Source organism: Engraulis encrasicolus, chromosome 4 (genome assembly GCF_034702125.1).
Source record: "Engraulis encrasicolus isolate BLACKSEA-1 chromosome 4, IST_EnEncr_1.0, whole genome shotgun sequence".
NCBI classification, from domain to species: domain Eukaryota; kingdom Metazoa; phylum Chordata; class Actinopteri; order Clupeiformes; family Engraulidae; genus Engraulis; species Engraulis encrasicolus.
This window is the reverse complement of record NC_085860.1, coordinates 18,258,985-18,281,341: the sequence shown is the minus strand read 5'-3', so window position 1 is coordinate 18,281,341 and position 22,357 is coordinate 18,258,985. Positions and strand designations below refer to the sequence as shown.

Sequence of the window (22,357 nt, the reverse complement as noted above, 5' to 3'; positions counted from 1 at the left end):
CTTAAGTGCAGAAAGAAATCCTGGTTTGTGTTTGTAATGCGGCCCTCGGATGAATTTGAAGTGGCCCCTCGAATGAAAAAGGTTCCCCAACCCCTGGCCTATTGGTTAAACTGCCTCTGGTTACAGAATGGTGTGCATGGAGACTGGCCCTATAAGACTTGGATATTGCCATTGTCGTAATAGGAAACATATAACAGAGGCCATGTGTTCATGCTTTAATTTATCTGGATTGCACACTAAACCACCTACTTTGACACCCCCCCAAGGCCCATTCTCTCTGGGAGACAAGACGACCCATGCGAAGGAAACACAGCCTGGCTGTACACAACAACAATAATAATACACACACAATAAACAACCCACTGGTGCTACACCCCATACTACTCACTCCAAATACATTTACCAGAAAAAATGCTAATCCATGTGTGTCAAATGTAATGGATATTAATTTGCAAAATAAAAGTACTGAGTTTCTATTGAATTACTGTGTGTTGTCTTTATCTGCTAGGATAGCATCAAAGCAAGCATTGTAAATTGGATCGTTAGTCAGGGAATATCCACTTTCTGCAGGCACTTCCCAGGTTTATATTATTGAAGACATCAGGAAAACTTTAAATCCCAGTAGGCAATCGGACATAATCAAACGTTGTTATTGGGGCAGCCGTGGTGTAATGGTTAAGGAGTTTGACTGCAGATCACTGAGTTGCAGGTTGAAATCCCACCCTTACCAAATCCTTTCCTCCCTCCATGGCGGAGGCATCTAATCACACATCGCTCCAGGGACTGCAACCAATACCCTGTAATATATGCAAGTTACTTTGGATAAAAAAATGTAGTGTAATGGAAAAATACGAGCTTCTAATTTTGTTGCCTGAAAAAGATGTCCCATGTATCATCATCATCATCATCATCATTGAGGCAGTTATATATAGTTATAACTGTACTCCAAAGTTAATGACTACACAAACAGGTGTGGATAGTGAAGAGAAAACAGGCAAGGCAAACAGTTACAGTAAATAGTTAATTTATTACTGTATACTATGTAAAATACAAAGCATTTAACCACACGCACCTGAAGTCTCAAACACACACACATAGTCCATCTCTCTCACCCACACACAAACACACATTTCCACTCAGATACAAGCACAGGGACAGCATTATGTGGCGAACTTCTTCTGTTTGACGGGTGCGGGGAGCTGAGCCTTAATGTCCAGCAGGGAGCGCTCTACCACCACCAGAGACTCATCCTCCAGCATGTCCACACACAGCAGGGGCTGAGGACACACACACAAATTACATTAGATTACATTACATTGCATTACACACACAAGACCCCTCTATCCACACAGGTGCAGCATAATTTGACCTTCACACCAGGATGATGATGATCCCAATGCTTAAGTTTGAAAGAAACCAGGACAGAGACCAGGAATTCAAACTACAGCAGTAAGTACTATGGCATAGGGCATGAACTTCCTTCTTAAGAGTTCTTAACAATGCAAAGGACCAAGATTCATAATTTTGAGCAATATATTTCAGAAAAATCATACAGACTGAAAGGCAGAGATACGTTTTTTGAGTGTTTGAAAGGGCCTTATATTCCAGGGTGAATCAGATAGCCAAGAGAATCGTGGCATCACAAAGTATCAGCTGATAAAGCGAAACCATTCTCAGGCATCATCATATTCAGCCTCTGCAGCTTGGCGTTAACACAACTCTCTGCCCAGGTCACCTTTTCAGAACTGCGGTGGATGTTAAAACTGTGGGGCATGTTGGGAAATTAGCCATTCCACCCATTTGCAAAATGTGCCCAGAATGGTGCCCTTATCCCAACTGTACTCCACACACTTACACAGACACATACTCTCACACAGACACACTCTCTCACACGCACACATATGAAATATATCCATCAAAGCTTCAATCTAGGTTAAGAGGAATTAAACAACTTTCCCTTTAGGAAGTGGTCTAGTCAAAAAAATCACAACACATTACTATTCAGCACAAACCAGTCACATTGTAATTGGGACTAGCCTGACATCTAGTGGTAGGAAAGAAGCACTGCAGTGCTATGTTCAAACCGTCTCTCACCTGGAAGAGTTTGCAGACTTTGAATGCGTGGCAGCGCGTTTGTCTCTCCTGCTCGGGAAGACTCTTGAGGGTCAGCTGGTTGTAGAACTGGGCCGTCCTGTCTGGGAGAGGCTGAAACCAAGCAAGCGAGCAGGGATGAATGGGGGATGAAAACTGAAAATGAAGTCCGCAACACCAAGCTCCCGCCTCTCCTACCAATATAGTGACGTTTCGGGCACCATACCCTTCATCAGACATGTCTTTATTGTGTGGGCCAATGGATTAAATATCACTACTGCTTATCGGCCTTACAGCCTTCACCAGGGTGGTGTCAGAAGCAAACAGGACTGTGTGATGAAAGCCCAACTGTGAAACTCCAACTCCCATTGTCATTGTGAGACAGCACTCATTTATGCCTCACCCGTGCAAGGGGGCAGCCCCCAATGGCGCCCCAAGGGAGCAGTGCGGCGAGACGGTACCATGCTCAGGGTACCTCAGTCATGGAGGAAAATGGGGGAGAGCACTGGTTAACTATTCCCCCCACCAACCTGGCGGGTCAGGAGTCGAACCGGCAACCTTTTGACTACAAGTCTGACGCCCTAGCCGCTTACCCATGACTGCTCATCGGGCCAATACGCAATGGTGATTTTTAATGCACTGGTACACATAATAAAGACGGTTTTTACTTTTTTTTAATGCAACTGATTTTGAAAAGAGCAATGCTTACCAAGGTTTGGTCGATGACAGAGAACTGGTACATGTCATGCAGGATGATGTGGGCGGGGTTTCTGGAGTTAAAGGTCACATTGGTGATGGGCGTGTCCCTCTCCAACCATTTGAAGTGTAGCCCCTCCCTCTGCACCTTCCTGCTCCAATCGGTGTACTGCTTCTGCTCAATGGAGAACTCAAAGATCTGTGGACATGAACACAACGAAAAAAACATTAATTTCCTTCGTCATTAATAATCCCACAAATACACCGGGCCGGCAGCCCAGACATGAGCGAGGCGAGCGACTAAAGTAATTGATTTTCGCGCGACAAAAGCGATTCTGGGGACTATAGGCGATTCATGTGACAAGAGCGACAGTTTGTAGTTGAACTCCTATGAATGTTATGCAAATGAGCTATGATGCGGTCTGCGACAAACTGCCTGTATGGTGGTCAGTGACCACAGCCAACGGGAATGTTGGAATGCTTGTGTTCTGCTTTAAACGGACATACCCTAGTCGCTTCATATTCATATTAACTTAAACACCACAGTGTGCTGAATCTCTACTACACCACGGCATACCTGTCAACTTTGAGCTCCCAAAATCCGGGAAAATTCCCATATTTTAAGCCAAAATCCGGGAATTTTTCTTAAGGCCAAATTTTGACAGTCAACGGAATGACAGAGACAGATCGGACGGCGCGTTCCACTCTGCTTTTCACAACAGCGCGCGTGAAAAGACAGATCCTGTCTAAAATCCCTCAGCACACGTTTTACAGCGTGGAGAAACAATGCAATGAAAACAAAACAATGAAATGAGCGCAATGCGTTTCTTCTTGTTGTTTTGTCGCACAAGTTGTCTGTTCGTGCAAAACTTTGGTTGTGGTTAGGTTAATCGCATGATTTGCTGTTCCGAGGCTGTTTTATGCATTGCATGAACTGACGGTTTCTGAGGGAAAGAGTAGGTGCACAAGCGCTACGGAGCTCGAGGTTGACAGCTCGTATTTTCAAGGAACTTCAATTCTAGATGGTATCTGGCATACCGTCTTCTGGCAGGTAGCTTGATAAGCAAGACCCTCGTCTCTCTCTTCAAGAGGGGGTGTGGCTCGTCGGACAGGGCCGTGGGTAGCCTATAAATAGCCTACTGGACCGACGGTGTTTTTTGATAATGTGAAAAATCCGGGATATTTCCGGGAAAAAATTCAAATCGGGAAGAAATCGGGAAATGAGTTAAAATTAGGGAGTTTCCCGGGAAATTAGGGATGGTTGACCGGTATGCACCACAGACTATGTTTTCCCAAACATAAAAGACCCAAAAACAAGTCTTACTGAGAGAATAGAAATTGAGACTAAAAGAAGTCTACTAGATCAGAAAATGTTCAAATACTGAATTAAGTGTGACTTCACGCAGACATCACGTCCCCATCACAGAGAAAACTTGTACCTGCTGGTCTGCATGTGCCATCACCAGGTTGTTGGTCGCCGGGTTAATCGCCATGGCAGTGACCCCTGACCTGTAGACGGGTACCGTGCAGTGGCTCTGGAACAGACAGACACAAAAAGGTTAGCCAATAAGCAGACCTTACACACCTCAATAGCTACAATTTCCACATGACTCAACGTGTGGCCTTTATCAAAATGGCATTGGCAAACTGATGCAATACCTTTTATCAGGACTCTAAATTAACACCAGCCAACCGGCCAAATGCTGGTGAAATTTTGGCTGGTATAAAAGACCAGATTACTAGCCACTTTGAGTGTGTGTTTTGCTAGTAAGATTAACATCTACCAGCCATTTTGACTGGTGATGAAAAAAAGTGTATTTAGTGTCCTGCCCTCGGTTTTCGGGCAATGGTTTTAGCAGCTTCATGACATTCCACTCACCTTAAGTGTGGGCAGGCTATAAATACTGATTTCAGAGTCACTGTTGGCTGTGGCCAGCCACTGGCCGTCTTCACTGACGGTGAGGAGATGTATGGGCTCTGGTGAACCTGGGTGGCAGAGGAATATAAGAGAACACAGCAAAGCATTCAAACACCAGCTCTAAATTAACTTTTTTCATCACCAGCCGAAAAGGCTAGTAGATGTTTCACGTCACTAGCCACACATGCACTCACTACCAAAGTGACTAGTAGTTCTCTTTTCGATCAGCCAAACTGAATTTTCACCAGCTTTTGGCGATTGGCATGTGTTAATTTAGAACACTTAACACCAGGCTTACAGACTAATTTGCTTAGTGGTTCTTTGAAGTTGAAGTCCTCATCATGTGAAGTGTTGCTCACCTATCTTTATTTGCTTTTGGGCTTTTATGCACTTATTCGAGACGGAACAGTGAAAGAGTTTGACAGGAAATAAGTGGGAGAGAGAGAGGAAGGATCAGAAAAAGGACCTCATTGAACCAGAGTCGCCGGCGTAATGTTGTGTCATCTTATATTAGCTGATTGAGCCACTGCACCACTTGCTCACCTGTCTTGGGCTTGAAGGTGTGTTTGTGTTTGCAGCTGTCTGGGCCGAGGGACACCATGTGCACAGAGGCACGGGCCGACACAGCAAACAGGTGCGTGGAGTCAGCAGAGAAACACAGCTGATTGGCCCAGCGCAGTACCTTTGGCAGCTTAGACACCTGAGAGAGAGAGAGAGAGAGGGAGAGAGAGAGAAGGATGTTCACTGAACCCGCGTTGCAACAAATTACCAAGTACCCCACCCCCCAAAAACATGATTTTCTTTTCCGTTTGCATTATTTAACCAATTTTAAGAAAAAAAATATGATGTTTAAAAAGTTGTTCATGCAATAGAGGGTTAACTCATCCAGAGAAATACAAACTGAGTTTCTAGTTTCTTGCTTAACATGATATTGAACTGTTAAATGTCTACGCCAGGATTGGGGAACCTATCTCTCTAGGGCCTATGTCTTGAGACCGTCTTATCCAGCCCTTTTAATGTGATGCAGCTTCACATGAAATATGACATGTTATGCTAAATGTTTTGTTAGAGAAGGTGGGGTCTGTTGTAAAGGTGGCTACCTTCGATATTCAGAGGCCTAAAGTGCAGGGGGAAATCCTGGTTTGTGGTCAAAATACGGACCTAAGAGGGCGTATACGGCCCTGGAGGAATTGGAAGTGGCCCCTCGAATAAGGCCCCTGAAAAAAGGTTCCCCTGGTCTACGCAAACAACTGAGGAAAGGGACCAGAGAAAAAGTGAACTGATCTGTGCTGCCACCCTCTGACACTTGTGAGAATGGCAAGCTCTCTCACAGCGAACATCAGACAAGCCATCTGCTCTGCCAAAAACAAAATCACTACTATCACTAAACACGAGTTTAGCTGGAAGCAACCAGACTTCCTGGAGCTTTAAAGACATTTGGTCTTTTGGCTAACGAGACAGGGATGAATACGGCTCCTCACAGACATAACAAATCACTCCTTTTTTCTGCCTTCAGACAAAACCCCTCTACTGGATTGGGTTGCTAAGTGAATTGCAGGACAAGACCGGGTCTAATTGGGGTCTAATTGGGCTCTTATGGGTTCTGGCAGGGAGATCTTCCCCAGAGGACGATGGACTAAACTGGCACTTTAAGCTCAAATCACTGGACACCGGGCTCTGGGGAGCAGAGGGCAGGAGCGGGTACATACAGATCGCTATGCTTTACCAGTAACTTATATCTATGTAAAATGTTTAGTAGTTTCTTTCCAGAATTCCTACTGCCCATTCACAAAGAACTACCACCAACATAAAATTCTAAGTATGCATTATGACTGGGAACATTTCACTTTTCATTCATGAAACGTGTATCCTCTGCCATTTTGAATTTCCAGACATTGTTAGCTGCAAAACTTACTCTACTTAAGTCATATTCATGAAAAGATCAGATTTGGCAATAGGCCGTACTTTGAAAGACCCCGTGTCTAGATGTACTAAAGTGCATTCATTAGCGCGTGCTTGTGCTTGAGGTTGATGTTTACCTTGGTGATGGAGATGTTGTTGTTCTCATAGTGGAGCTTGTAGAGGCGCAGGCTGGATGAGGTGGAGTAGGCCAACCACCCTCCACATGGAGACACAGCACTGCAGCACACATGCTCCTCTCCCTAAAACACACACGCGCACATGCACACACACGCAAACGCACACACATACACACGCACACACACACACACAGTTAACATCTCATACTCAATCCTTCCACTTCACATTTTGCATATCATTACACAATCATCTTCTACTTCAAAGATCTTTTAATTAAAATAATACTGTTTACCAGTACTACCACAGCTAACAACATGTAATGGCAGGGCTGTACATTAAGACCAATTGGTCGCATATTACCCCTAAAATTTGGACTGTGCGAGGAAGAAAAATAAAACGGTCGCACTTGTGCGAGTATGTATTTCAACCCTTTCATTCGCATTTTGCTCCTGAGTTCGAGTGCATGATTGCGAGAGCTGCTCATTTTTTCCACAGCCTGTCTGATAGACAGCATCAAACTCATTGGGAACGCACTTCAAAAAAGACGGTCAATGTTGCTTGAATTCCGTGTTGGCTAAGATTGAGCCATCTCTGCTCCCTTAGCTAAAAAAAACAAACAAAACAGAATCGCTTCGCACAGATCCCCGGTGGCAACAGCAAGGCGCGCATGACTCATCTCCCAGTCGGATGTTCTGTGTCAAAACTTCTTACAGCTTTTCGAAATGGACTGCTGTTTAAAACGTTCAAATGCGGGAGTTTGCATTGCTAACAGGAAACCTCTTGAATCCGATAGTGAAATAGCCACTCGGTTTGCTAGCTCATGTGATTGAAAAGACGTCGTTGTTTGAGCTGTTTTGGCGTTCCCCAAACCGCTGTCTTCGCAGTGACCGCAAAAAAATGCAATCGCAATCAAAGTAATCAAGTCAAAATATAGTTCGAGGAGCGTTCACAAGTAGTGTGCAGCGCGCGCAAATGTAAAGTCTAGTTGTTCCATTAGCTACCGGTGCTGTAGGCTATCAAAAAGAGCAGCCAACACAGTGAGATAATTTGCTGCTCCCAGTTTCATTTCACATCGTTCCAACCCATGCGTTTGAGGAAACAAAAACTAGGCTATAATAAAGCCCCTTGGATTAACGTGTAGTAGGCTATGTTTAAGATTTAGTCAATCTAGTTCAGTAAGCATGTGATTTACATGCTTTTAATCAAAAAGTAATAATAATAATAATAATAATAATAGGCCTAATAATAGTAATGGGAACTGTGATTTATGGCATATAGCAGTGGTTCCCAACAAGTTTTGCACTGGGGCCATTTTATCCTAAACTTCTGGGGACCCCATTTTTTCACAACCAAAACCATGACTGAGCAAACTTGCTGGCTATACAAAAAAAAAATACAGTGGATATTTCTGACAGTATAAGACTACAATAGCTATGGATTGTTAATTAGTGATATTTATTGGTATTTTTTTATTTCACACCTAGACATTTCAGGGGAGCCCATTGGAATTCCAGGTGACCCCATACCCCAGTGTTGGAAAAAAACACTGCCATATAGGCTAGCCTAGGCTATTGCATGAAGATGACATGAAAAAGCATGAAAAAGCTTAACGTACAGCCCTGAATGGTCCGTTAAAAAAGCAACCCCAGTCAAAACAAACATGCACCTTGGTCTTCAGTTGCAGGAGCTTCTCTGGGTTCCGTCTGACTGGCAGCTTGTCGCCTGGCATACCTGATGAGAGAGAACACAACACCACACATCATCCAGTAGCTCAGAAAGCTACACCGTGTAGGGCTCTAAATGAACACCAGCCAACTGGCCAAATTCTGGTGAAATTTCAGTTTGGCTGGTAGAAAAGACCAACCATGCAATTTTGTTGCGTGCAGTGTGCACTTGTGTGCTGTGAAGTGACAATGACAATGTTACAATGACAATGGGAGTTGGAGTTTCCTAGGTGGGCTTAAGCCTGTCACGATATCCAATAAGTCAATAAATCGGACGATAACTTTTTACAAGAACGATCACTTTTCTGGCCCCGATAAGTAACGATAAGTTATTTGCGTGATGTTTTGTTTTCCCTCTCTCCCTTTCTCTACCGTAGCCGTAAGACTACTGATGGCGCGTTATAGGTCAACGCAGCGCAGCGCAATGACGCTTAAATGTTGGTGTAATTTCAAGTTTCAGTGCAGTTCTGGTTGAAAAAGGTGCATTGATCTGGCTACTTGCGTCTTTGAAAAAGAACGCTGGTGTTCCCGCGCGTCGCTTATAAGCCTCGACAAAGAATCAGCGCTAGAGACAAGGAGCGCAATATTCTTTCAGTCTCAGGGAGGGGAATGAACAGCTCCAACACGGAGGCAAATGTTCATTTTGAAACATGCGCAGCAACCCAATATCCACGACGAAGACGTGTTTGTGCAAACATGAAATAGTGGTACCGTCGCGACAAACTTTAAACCTCGCTGAGTTTCCCCTATTATTTCAATGTGCCTCCTACCCCGACGTTCGTTGTCTGTTCTTTTTGTGATTTTCGCTTTATTTCTTGTTTATTTAGACCTAACAATATGAGTAGGCAGTCCGCAAGCAAATAATGAAGATAAGATTTGTGGATTTAAATCAGTCACACCAGGAGAATGTGAACGGTTGAGCGCGCTACAGGGGAAAACAGAGGCATGGCGACTCATAACTCATAAGAATCAATGTATGGGCGTTCATAAAGGACTTTAAAGTGCGCAGAATTGCAACTTGTTCCAGTCGAGGGTATCGGGGAGGGGGAGAGAGAGAGAGAGCGCTGCCTGCACCTGGAACTTGTGCATCTGTTCATGCTCTTTTGCTTTTTGCTGATGTTGAAATGCCTTTAACAGGGCTGATTTGGGTTTTGACTGACAATAAGCTAGTAACAACGTGCATTTTGGTGAAATAAGCTGTCTAAGTAATAATTTGTGAATTAACAATACCCCACCAGTAGGTTATTTTACATCACACCATGGATAGGCCTATAAGCCATTCAGCGTGCTTGAGAAAGATAAATAACAAAAAATATTAAAGAAAGACTATAACTTACCCTAATAATAAATACAAAAAAGCCTATTTAGAGCCTATTGTGCTCCATGAGGATGTAATTAAAAACAGATATATATATCCCCCGCCGTGATGCTTTAAAAATGTGAAGGGGTGTAGGCCCATTTTTATTGCATTTTTACGTCATTATATTGTTTGACACATTTCTTCTTGGAGCAGGCGTCAATCTTAATTAGGCCTATTTAAACCTCTGAGGGTGCTGGCCCAAATGTTAAATTCAATGTTTCAAGAAGGAGGCAGCACCTTGCATAGCAGTGTTTTTTATTGCACATTATATTGTTTGAAAATGGCGAGAGAGACAATATTATCGATTATCGCAATAATTTCTTGTTATCGTTATCGTCTGGCAAAAATTGTTATCGTGACAGGCCTAGGTGGTGGTTAGTTTGAAATGTACCCCATGTGTGTAATGTTGAGGCCTACCTTCTCCTTGGCTCTCCCCCAGCCTCCAGAGGTCCAGGTGGGACGGGTACTGGAAGAGGACCAGCTGGGCCTTCTTAGCACAGGACACCAGCCTCCGCTGCACACGCACACGAATAAACAAACAAACAAAAAGTTATGAATCAGGTTCACCAAAAATGACGAACAGCGCAATTAATCAGTAGTGAGTCTGAGAAATCCACTACATATTTAAATGTTTATGTACACAGTGTTTCCCACAGAAATTTTGGAAACTATGGGGGCAGCCGGGATTTTTTTTCCCGGGAGGGGGGGGGGGGGGGGGGGGTCTTTTCACGTGGGCCTTTTTCGTGGGGGGGGGGGGGTGTTGTATTCACAAATGCAAAATGGCAAAACAATATGTTTGTACAGTATGAGTACAGTATGACATTGGCAAATGGAGAAACTATACGCCTAGGCCTACATTGCAGCCATTTTTATTTTGAGAAATAAGGCTACATAACATTTTACCCATGATATTAGTAGTACATTGTCATTTATATTTTTTCAAAAAAAAAAAGTAGAGTGAATCATTTCTGTTTACAACACAGTTTCATTTGTCCCTCATGCAGGGGTCTATGTAATGAAAAAAAACTAGGAGCAGAGATAAGAATTTAAGAGTACTGTGAAATTGTTAACGCATAGACAAAAAGGGTCTAAGAGGGTAGGCTGTGCATTTTCCCCACACACACATAGGCACACATTCTACATGAGGGGTGCTGGTCACAGGGCCAGTTTTTCAAAATTCCTCCCATTAAAAGGGCTGAACAACATATTACACATTTATGTCTATATTCACATTCATTACACATTAATTTCTATATGCAGCCCGATGTCTCCTCTGCCGTGTCAATGAAGGCCTGTCACCTAACTCATTACAACTGTAAAAAAAAGCCTGGGAAGTGTTAGTAAACTATCCCAACCAGGGCTCCAGACTAACTTTTTGCACTGGTTGTACTGGTGCGCCTAAAAAACTTTTTTAGGTGCACCAGCACAAAATTTAGGTGCACCCAAATGTTTTCACCCCCCCATACACACGCACCTCAGCTTTAAAAAATAATAATTAAAAATAATAACAATAGCAATAATAATAGCAACAATAATAGAATTATTATTATTATTATTATTATTGTTGCTATATTTCAAAAGACCTGGAGCCTTTCATGTGCTATAGGCTAGTCTTCCAAATGTGCTCCTTATAAAAGACATGACAGTAGGCTACCTAACTAACACATCTTGGCTGCAAGCAGTTTGGCTGGTAGAAAATACCAAATTAGTAGCCTTTTAGTCAGTAGTGTTTGACTAGTAAGATCAACATATCAGCCTTTTTCTGCAATAAGGCTATGCACACGGCACAAGCACAGTTACAATATGAAGATAGATGGATGGATGGATAGATTTTTTTTAACAAACCCTGCTAAAAATGTCATGATTTTTAAAATCATTAGACACAAATAGCCTAGCCTATGTTTACAGTGGAATCTGAGGTGAATTGGGTTTTGTCTATTTCCTCGTTTTTGAGCGCTCTCCCTCTGCATAATGATTGTGGTATCTTAGCAAGCGCTACGAAACAGGACACGACAGCACTAGTGCGCTCGCTCGCTCACTCGCTCTCTCTCTCTCTCTCCCTCTCTCTCGTGCTGTCTCGAGGTGCATGAACGATGCCTTGCCGACTGATAGGCAGTATGTAGCCTGCCCTAGTCACTATCAAAAAACTCTCACAGAAGTCCCGACAGACTAGCGCGTCATCTGTTGTTTGGCCAGCTCTGCACGCGGCTGAAACGGGCAATTATCCGCACCCGTCTGCGTTTTTGTGTGGCAATGTTTAATATCCGCTCAAGCCATTTAGTTTTTCCCCGTGATTGTGACTCTCTCGTGTTTAAAATATCCTCAAGTCATTTTGCTGTTTTTACCGTGTTTGTAACTCTCTCGTCCGTTGCAAAACTCCCCTGGTTGAGAACACAAAATTCGCTGGCACATTTGAACTTGGATAGTTGAGCGAAGTCGAACATTCTATTCTGAAAGGTCGTGCTGCCTGTGAACGAGGAAGGGGGAGAAAGCTACCGGTTCGTCACGTTTTATCGTGTGATGATGGGCCACTACTGTAGAATGACTATTCATTTTATATCCATTAAAACGGTTGTTTGGTAATTGATTTTGTTCTACTGATGGCTGGTCGCACCGGTGCACCTAAAAATATTTTTTAGGCGCACCATTGAAAAAAATGGGCGCATATGCGACCAAATTGGTCGCACTCTGGAGCCCTGATCCCAACTGTCCCTTCTCTGAAGGTTTTTTTTATTGCTCCCAAAACCCAAGTTAACTACAACAACTTGACCAATCCTTTGATCCCTCTGTCTTTCAAGAACTTGTGGTTTTCTCTATAGGATGTATATACTCCAGGAGGAAAATGCGAAGGAAATCGGAATTCAAATCGCTTTTAACAAAAACGGAAATCGTAAAAAAAAAAAAAAAAAAAAAAAAGTAAAAAAAAAATAAAAAAAAAATATATATATATTAATACATTTTCGGAAACTATGGCGGCTACATTTAAACTATGGCGGTGCGCCATAGTTTCCTCAATGTATGGGAAACACTGTGTACAGAATATCATCAGTAGCAAATCTCATGGCTAATTCACAGTTAAAGTGACAGGATGATAATGCGTTCAAAGGGCGGCGTTTCTCAACAACCTCACTGCTAAGTTAGAAACTTACTTGGTTGCTATGCAAATTCCCATCGGGAACCAAGTAAGTTGCGAACTCGTTAGCAACGATGCTTTTGAGAAACAGGGCCCTGGGTCCGTTTCTCGATTCTTGTCGTTGCTAACCGTCTTAAGACCGTCTTGCCATTCCCTTGGATTTAGTGGTGAGCGTCGCTGTCGAGAGAGAGTTGAGTCGCTCGTACGAAGGACTTTGCTAACGACGATAGCAAAGACGCTTTCGAGAAACGGACCCCTGGTCTGTTGACGTCATCATCAGTGATACGGTGTCAGTGATGTAAATAATTGTGTGAGACTCACGCGTGGGAACTCTATTTTTCGGAGTGCGGAGGCCTGAGACTTGACATCGTGCTTATTCAGCAGGGGCATCACCACCAGCTGGGTGTCCATACCTGAAGAAGAACAGCAACAACATCAACAATTAAGGGGTGCGTTTTTGGACACTGTCGCTGCTAACCAAGTTAGCAATTTACTTGGTTGCAGCATAATTTCCCATTGGCAACCTACCAAGTCGATGCTTTCGAGAAATGGGGTCCAGATCAGGAAAGTCAGCATGGTCGATTGTCATATTGAAAGGAAATGATTAAAAGGTCCGCAACACTGTTCAATGCCATCAAACAAAGTTTAATGGCACGCACAACGTTTCAGGCTCTCAGTCCTTCAGTACTTTGTTTGGGAGCATTGAACAGTGTTGCAGACCTTAATCATTTCCTTTCAGCTATCCTCCGTTTGGTCCAGAACCTGTGCTCCTGATGTGTGCACATGCTCTGACCTTGCGCTTGTCATATTCACATACTGTATGATGCCAAAACAATTTTCCTGAAGGATGAATGCATAATCACTAATCTATACACATTGCAGGTTTTATTGTATTACAGTACACACCATATGCAGATTTAGATGTGCACACATTATAACATGTTATAAACAATATATTTTACCAACATAAATATACTCAATGTACAAAACATTGTCAAACTGCTCCAACCTCCTGATATGACGCAGGTCTCCGCCTCCACTACAGACCGCACGTCGTGGGTGTGGTTCTTGAAGGTTCTGGTTCTGACCCACTCCTTGTCCTCCTCTCCCAGAACCGAGGAGAGGGCCTGGAACTGCACCACGGTTCCTTCTGATGTTCCAGCAACGAGACTGGTCTCATCCTGCAAGGACCAACACATAATCACTCAACATGTTCCATACCAGCAATACAAAACAGCAACACTACAAACTACATTTGTGTCTGCCTTACTTATGCAGAATAGAAAACTCTCATTAAGTAAAGGGTAAATAAGGAGATGTGAGTTCGGGATTTAAGTCAGACCTTTTCAAGTCAGAGGCTTTTCCCAATCATTCCCAAATCCTCCAACCCACCCCCCACAATCCTTCCCAAATCCTAACCAAAATCCCCACCCCACCAACTTCCAGTCACTCTCTCCCTCACCATCCTCTTGCATATCAGGCATACAAAAATAAATAAATACAAAGAAATTTGAAATGAAAGGGTAAACACTTCTGCGTGCCGTCAACAAGCAGGCTGCAAGTAAACACTGCATCTTCTCTTGCTCTACTATTGCTCCACACAGTGTTTCCCATACATTGAGGAAACTATGGCGCACCGCCATAGTTTATATTTGGCCGCCATAGTTTCCGAAATTGTAATCAAAAATATATATATTTATTTATTTTTTTATTTTTTTCAAATGATCTCCGTTTTTTAAGAAATGATTTTAAAAATGAATTCCTTCACATTTTCCTCCTGGAGTAAATAAATCCTATAGAGAAAACCATGAGTGCTTGAAAGACAGAGGGATCAAAAACCTGGTCAAGTTGTTGTAGTTGACTTGGGACAATGGAATGAGTTTACTGACACTCCCCAGGCTTTGTTTTACAGTTGTATGATAATGAATTAGGCGACAGACCTGCATTGACAAAGCAGAAGAGACATCGGGCTGCATATAGAAATGAATGTGTTATGAATGTGAAAATAGACACAAATGTGTAATATGTTGTTCAGCCCTTTTACTGGGAGGAATTTTGAAAAACTGGCCCTGTGATCAGCACCCCTCATGTAAAATGTGTACGCCTATGTGTGTGGAGAAAAACGCATAGGATACTCTCTTAGACTCTGTCTGTGCGTTAACAATTTTACAGTGCTCCTAAATTCTTGTCTGTGCTCCTATTTTGTTTATTTTTTTTCATTGCATAGACTCCTGCATGAGGGACGAATGAAAGTGTGTTGTAAACAGAAATGATTCACTGTACTGCATTTTTTAAAAAAATATATTTGACAATGTACTACTATACATGTCATTTGCTGAAATGTAGGCCTTTAGTTTCTCTCCATGCGCCAATGTCAAACTGTACTCATTGTTTTACATTTACGCCACGTGAAATTCCATGCACCCCCCCCCCCCCCCCCAAAAAAAGGGGCCAACGTAAAATGCCCCCCCCCCCCCCCCCCCCCCCCCCTCCAACAAAAAAAAAACCGCGGCTGCCCCCATAGTTTCCAAAATTTCTGTGGGAAACACTGTCCACACGTACAACCTTCAGCAAACCATTACAAACATCAATCCTAAAATCAACCCAAACTTGTTACTAGAGCTAAGCAAACAGCCAGACAGACAGACAGCGAGCCAAACAAACAGACAGACAGACACACACACATACCTACCTGTGAGACAGAAAGTGCTAGAACATCCCACTTGGTCACGTCGTGATTCTTGACGAGCGTGCCGGTGTGCGAGTCCCACACCTTCACCCTGCCGGAGGAGTCTCCGCTGACGACGGTGCCGTCGGACAGGTACACCACGCTCCACACCACGCACTCCTCCTTACGCGGCGCCCCCGACACCTTGTCCACCAGCAGCCTGTGCACCACGCGGCCTGCAGCGCACACCAATGGAGTTACAACCAATTCGTTATAGGTGCACAATAGGTGAAGGAGTCATCACACACATACACAAAAACAGGTTAAGCTAAAAAATAGGAGCTCAAAAACACATACAACAATAAAGCAAGATAAGAAGCACTCTCTTTCTCACACTCACAAAAACACACTAATACTAAGTAAAGAGAAGTCGACACACACACTATGTCTTCTGCACGATAACAATGTTTCCGCACCCATAACCAGACTAACGTCGATCTCCACTGACACTCACCAGTCTGAACATCAAACACCCTGATCATGTCCATCATTCCCGCAGCAATCCTGGTGCCAGAGGGGTGCCATGACAAAGACAGCACTCGACCTGTGGGGAGAGGGGAGAAATGCATAGTTTAACCCATTTTAGCCTGGAGACACATATACGCTGCATTCAAGCTCTTGAGATTTGAGGGTTTACAGCTAAATTAACACATTCTAATGCAAAATGAGGGTCCTAGCTTTTAAATGCAACTTATTTCATGTTTGTATGTGCTTCGGAGGTTGAGATATTTAGGTTTTAATAGGGAGAGGGCATCTTTTCCCAAAAAGGCCTTAGGCTAAAATGGGTTAAAGAACCGCAGTTGAACTAGCCTGTGTCTGCACCTGCGTCCTGAGGCAATGTATAGAGGCTTTCATCTTAAAGTCAGTCTAACCTACCTGATTATACATGAGTACACACTCATTTTTCTTTTTCCCGCAATCCATTTATCTAGCCACCTAAATATCTAATCCATCTAGATGTTTCCATCCAGTCCTTCTTACCTTTCTTTCGGTCTAGGTTTCTTTCAAATTGGATCTTTTCCTCCAGAACCTCAAACAGTTTCACTGTTCCATCCTCACATCCCGCCTGTGTCAGAGAGAGAGAGAGAGAGAGAGAGAGAGAGAGAGAGAGAGAGAGAGAGAGAGAGAGAGAGAGAGAGAGAGAGAGAGTGAGAGAGAGAGAAATAATTCTCAAAAAGATGCACCATGTCTGAAAAGCTTACTCAGTCATAATAGTAATAAAGAGATCAGCTCATTTTTACAAATGTCAAAGCACACTTACAGCGAGATGTGTTCCTTCAGGGTTGGCTGCTATGGTCCAGATAGGACCACCGTAGGCATCAATTGTATATTTTGGCTTCAAGCTCTGCAGGTCGAACTCAATTATTTCTCCACTTAGACCAGCGCTGAACAGTCTGTCGCCCACCCAACACAAAGCCTCGATAGCTCGGTTTTCTTTCCCGGGGATAACCTGACAGAAGAGTAAAGTGATGACTACATTCCAATAACCTCAAAGCAATGTAAGTCAAGTCAAGTCAGCTTTTATTGTCAGTTCTACATATGCACGGGTCATACAAGGAAATTGAAATTACGCTTTCTCTCTATACCATGAAGGACATACATACACAGGACTGACACTTACAGACTCAAGTGCAAGACAGGACAACACTGATGGTCCAATACCAGTAAAGTAATGAAGTAAGTAATACATAATACTGAGCATTTAACATTGGTGAGTGACAGTGATGGACCAGTGGTAACCAGTACAAGGACCAGTGGTAACCAGTACAAGTAATGTCACCGTTATGAGAATATGTAATGTCATGTTTCATTTGTCTCGGACAATGCAGTGTACATTATACACATAGTGTCATAGTCAATGGCATGACTGTGTGTAGATGTGAATACAAATCTAGCTTTCTAGCCAAGTGGCTGATATGCCATCCCAGCCTCACCGACATCAAGATTGTAGGTTTCTGTGTTAAGCTGTCGATATGAATTGCACATGTAGAAGGCAATTTGTCAACAACAAGTCTGAATCGAATGTTGTACTACTTGATCAAGAACAACGTGTTGAACATAAAAGTCTATACCTTTTCCTGAAACAAGTTGTCAGACAACTTGAAAATCTCCACAGAGCCATCGATTCTGGCGACAGCTATCTTCTCTGTCTGCCGGTTGAATGCGATGGTCCTGATTCCAGTAGGCATGTAGTCAAAGAACCGGACTCTGTGCACCTTGAACTCCCCCATTCTCCTGCAAAGAAATCACGTTTAATCGGGAATGGTTGTAAGCTTTATCTGTTGTTGCTACACTGCTTGCCATGAAATACTGGAGGCTACTTTGGTTCGGATACACGTTAGGAGACCCGCTCGGCACCACGTTGCTCATATATGTACTGAGGAAACCTTATCTAGACTACACCTGGAAACCCATCTGTATATGACTGCAATCATACATAAACATATAGGTAATAATGTCTCGTGTTGGCAATGCTTTACCCACATCAACACTGATGCGCTAGCTAGCTGCCAAATCACTGTAGCATGCTCATTTTAAATCAGAAGGCTGCGAAAATCTTGTCTCACTAAAAGGGCATGTACACATGCCTGTATATTTCTATCTATCGCAGGTCGACTTACTTTTTCAGTTAGTTTTCTTGACGTTGTCGCTAAATGCAATAAACTTTCATCACACTTGTGTACACACGTTGATCCACGGGTACCACGTTGGTCACCTTCAACCCGGAACTGGACCACTCTTTGCCGGAAGCAGCTGTACAGACGCATTCGAGGAGCTGGCGGGAAAGTTGGTACATTCCGTCGTGTGAGGTTGATATGTCAACAATGTTATTTGCGCGTTTGGAGTTGTGATTTTTGAAGGATTACAATCTACATTACCAGTGGGTAAGTAATAATAGTGCACCTTGTGTTCGTGAGTGGATCATTTTGCATGAGTGGTTGATTTTGATGTTAGAGAGGCTAGCAGATTAGCCATAGACACCGCTCAGTCGCACGAGTTTGCATAGGTCTAGATTTGGCATTGACAATTCTGTATTTGTCCAGCTGTCACTGTTCACACCATATCTATCTACTCTGCAGGCCCTTTCTACATACATTGATCACAACAACCCAACATGGTGCAAATCGTCGTCTCAAGGTAAAGATGTTTTGGTCATGAAACGTGTAATGTCATTGTATCATTATGTTTATTATTGTTGCTGCACCAAAGCCTTACCCAATCTAATATAATAATATATTCTAATGTTATATCACCTCAAAGTTTTTTTTGTTTTTGCCTTAGTGGATGAGCAAAGTGCCAAACTCTTGATATCTCTTTATGCGTGGAACACCTAACACAATAACAAAAATAAATACTCATTCACCATTTCGAGTCCAAATCCTCTAATTTAATCATGTATCAATCAGCGAGGCAAGCCATTTCCAAAGACAGACGTGTGTTTGTGTGTGTGTACACAGTGCTCCAGGTGATGGTCCTGCGGAGTGGCTGCTCTTAGAGCTGCAAGGGGAGATGGTCTCTCGTCACAACACCGGGCTGGCAGGCAGCATCATGGGAGACCTGCACTATACCAAGGAGGTGGGCAGAGCCCTGTACCAGACAGGGCACAGTACATACACATTACATTACATTATTACTAGTGATGATGGGCAAATGAAGCTTTGTTGAAGCTCTGAACCATTTAGGCACATTGCTTCAAAAATTGGGTTAGTACTTGAAGCTTCAGTAACAGGGCCCTCTCCTGGTGAAAAGCCATGTTTGCAATTAAACGGGCTCAATTCGATAAGATGAGATGTTGTGCCCTCATCATCTGCGACATTACCCCCAATATTGGACTGAGCTCATACTTTTGCACACTAACTTCCCGACATTTGACATTTTAGGCTACTGATGAGGCAGTTGAGGTAGACGACATTACAAAGGCTACGATCCAACATATATTTATTTATTCATTTAGGCTATTATTAGGCAATTTTTTGGGCGATCAGAATAAAGCGCTGCTGAACATTAATGTCTTCTCCTTGTTGTGTTCATAACTTATGATGACGTTGTCTACTTGTCTATCAAGTGGGACTTATAGGCCTAATGACAGTCAATAAAATATCTATTCTCTCCACTGCAACCTGGCAGACGGCTCTGCAACAGGCCAAACACATTTGCACGCGCCTGCTGGTTCGTGTGGCAGCGCGAAACACTGCAGCTGCTTTCGGAAAACTGAACCAGTTTACTGTTTCATACGTAATATATCACGTGGTTTTTCCGAACTGAAGCAAACTTCGGAACAGTGGTTTAATGGTTTTCGCTGTTGATGGTTTGAAACACGTTCCGGCGCGCTTGTGCCAGACTGCCATCACTAATCATTACATTACATTATTACATTACACTTAGCTGAGGCTTCTATCCACACAGGACACAGTACATGCATCAAACAATCTCTTGTAGAGTAAGAACAATCAAGCCTACAGTTTTTCACGATCCATGTGATGTTTGGTGAATCCCCCTTTAGGAGACTTTAGGTTGAGAATAAATGGAGTTCCCTTCGCCCTGTAGATGGCGGTAGCGCACATCTTGTGCAAGTTGCCACCAAACGCCACAGAAAGAGATGAAGAAGGAGTAGGGGACGACACACCCTTAGGAGACCAAACCTGAATATATGCCTTTGCATTGGGTAGATGGGGTTTGGGGTATATTACTTGACAAGTGGATGTTTGCATACATGCACAGGTGGATACACACCACAGACACTTGTATAGCTACCACAGACACTCACACATCACAGACACACATCGATCGCACACACAGACACTCACAAAAAACATTTATTTTTAACATAACAAATAACGTTTTTTTTTTCCACTGCATATGTCCCCCAGGGCGTCCCCATTTTGATAGTGGGTCACCACATCCTGTACGGCAAACAGGTGAAGCTGGACAAGCCCCTCGCCGTGCTCCTGAAGCACTCCGGCCTGGCCTCCTCCCAGGACGCCATGGAGACCGAACAGGACACGACGCCCACGTCCACCCCGACACCAACGCCGACCCCAGCGGCCACCGCCACCTCATACTCAGTCACCGCCCTCATCAAGAAGAAGCTGATCTTTAAGACCCGGCCCAAGCCCATCATCACCAATGTGCCCAAGAAGGTGTAGCATAGGGGATCGTAGATACAGTCGGCATGTCTGACCCGTCTAGCCAAGCTGTCTATTTTCCCCTCTGTATACTCCGCCCGCTGGGTGGACCAGACGTACCAACTGGCAGTGATTGGCACCGTATGACCAAAGGGGAAAATGGGGAGCGGGACAGACGTGCCGACTGCATCGATTGAGATGGAGAGAGACTGAAGCAAAAAGCTTGACAAACAGGGATCGGTGGATTGAATGATGGATCAAATGACTGTGAATAGCCATTGGGTCAATCGCTTCCACTGCCCAACAAGGGAACGAGAGATTGGTTGAGGATGAAATGGAGATCAAGGCTTGCCAAATAAGTCTTGGAAAACGCATTGACTGTGTCTTTGACATTTACGCTGGCGGAATATTGCTGGATTCTTCTTCATTGACACCTTTTGAGGCACTTGACTGTGATATTCAGTGGCCTGAACAAGAACATGGAAATGAAAGACATGACCATGAGTTATTTTGGTAATGTTTTTTTTGTTTTGTTTTTTAAGCAAGAAAAATGTCTCAAGGCATTTGAATTCAGATAATATTTATTGTTCTTAAAAACAATACTTTACAGATATCATAATGTCTGCAAAAATAAACACAGTTTGACTTAAAATTGACTTATAAAACTCCTTTTACAAATCCCTTTATTACATATTTAAATATATACATATTAAAACTGTAGATTCTTTTTTCCCCCTTGATGGGTCATTCCCATCCCCTGTCAGTTGGTTGCAGCAAAGCATCACTTTTTGGGGCCATTGAGAATGTGTGCTGTTTGTGTGTGAACAGGTCCCAAATGCAAACAACATAATGAAGAAATAACATAAGTGATTGTGTTGGCAGTTTGTCCCAATTCCTTATTGTTGATATTTTGGACATGATAAAAAGCACAGTAGTTCAGTATGTACAAGCCAATGTCAACGCATTCATATTGGCGGACCAAAGTTAACAGCTATTCTAAATATTCAAGTTTAATCCTTAAATTGATAGTGATGAACGTTAAATATGTCCCTTTTGTGTGTACAAGTCATTTTGATGGAATTGTTTGCATTTACTAATTTGTGTCTATAAGTGCAAACAAAATTAATCTAATCGCATCTTTGGAACTGCATTGCGTTTTATAACTAAAGCTTTTTGACAGCAGAAAGTACTTGTACTTGTAATGTGTAAACTGATGGTTACTTTAGAACGATAACTGGGGTTACACTACGGAAGTAATTTAAGTTTTTCAAAAAAAAAATCTTCTGTAGTTGACTTGATTGTACTTGTAAAGGTGTTAGAAGAAGATGCCGGGTTTCTTTACAAATGACACTGAGCTGTCTTCTTCTGTCAGGGTCACATCTATCTCTGATTTAAATACATGAAGATTTGTTACTTAACCACCACTGTAGTAAGGCTGGGCGATGAATTGATCACCAACCTTATTTATGATAAATGTGGGGGCCTATTCATTTGGTCACTTGCATCTTTTCTTTTGTCCTCCGGCCTTGTGCGTCATTGTT

At 43.0% G+C, this 22,357-nt stretch overlaps 3 protein-coding genes and 1 non-coding gene across 5 annotated transcripts in view; 2 read left to right on the top strand and 2 right to left on the bottom strand.

The window, feature by feature from the left end:
* The window catches only part of wfdc1 (WAP four-disulfide core domain 1), a 34,406-nt gene extending 33,925 nt beyond the window's left edge, over positions 1-481 (top strand). For both annotated transcript variants that reach the window (XM_063196048.1, XM_063196047.1), the window contains one exon: positions 1-481. This exon is cut by the window's left edge and continues 2,866 nt beyond it. The gene's annotated coding sequence lies outside the window, so the exon portion shown is untranslated.
* Positions 482-1,007: 526 nt separating this feature from the next.
* On the bottom strand, positions 1,008-18,408 carry utp4 (UTP4 small subunit processome component). The gene is made up of 17 exons (XM_063196830.1): positions 18,312-18,408; positions 17,763-17,925; positions 16,952-17,140; positions 16,672-16,756; positions 16,145-16,234; positions 15,655-15,866; positions 13,972-14,143; positions 13,284-13,375; positions 10,247-10,343; positions 8,412-8,476; positions 6,745-6,867; positions 5,249-5,405; positions 4,667-4,773; positions 4,227-4,322; positions 2,801-2,986; positions 2,095-2,205; positions 1,008-1,277 (listed from the first exon to the last, which is right to left on the bottom strand). Exons 2-17 carry the CDS (start codon positions 17,919-17,921, stop codon positions 1,161-1,163), a joined length of 2,058 nt encoding a protein of 685 aa, XP_063052900.1. The 5' UTR covers positions 17,922-17,925; positions 18,312-18,408; the 3' UTR covers positions 1,008-1,160.
* On the bottom strand, positions 1,611-1,692 carry LOC134448165 (small nucleolar RNA SNORD53/SNORD92). Its single transcript, XR_010034660.1, has one exon. It is a non-coding gene; the product is annotated as a small nucleolar RNA SNORD53/SNORD92 (small nucleolar RNA).
* Positions 18,409-18,462: 54 nt separating the features above from the next.
* Positions 18,463-21,472, top strand: chtf8 (CTF8, chromosome transmission fidelity factor 8 homolog (S. cerevisiae)). Its single transcript, XM_063196831.1, has 4 exons — positions 18,463-18,575; positions 18,771-18,828; positions 19,149-19,266; positions 20,562-21,472. Exons 2-4 carry the CDS (start codon positions 18,806-18,808, stop codon positions 20,835-20,837), a joined length of 417 nt encoding a protein of 138 aa, XP_063052901.1. The 5' UTR covers positions 18,463-18,575; positions 18,771-18,805; the 3' UTR covers positions 20,838-21,472.
* Positions 21,473-22,357: the final 885 nt, after the last annotated feature.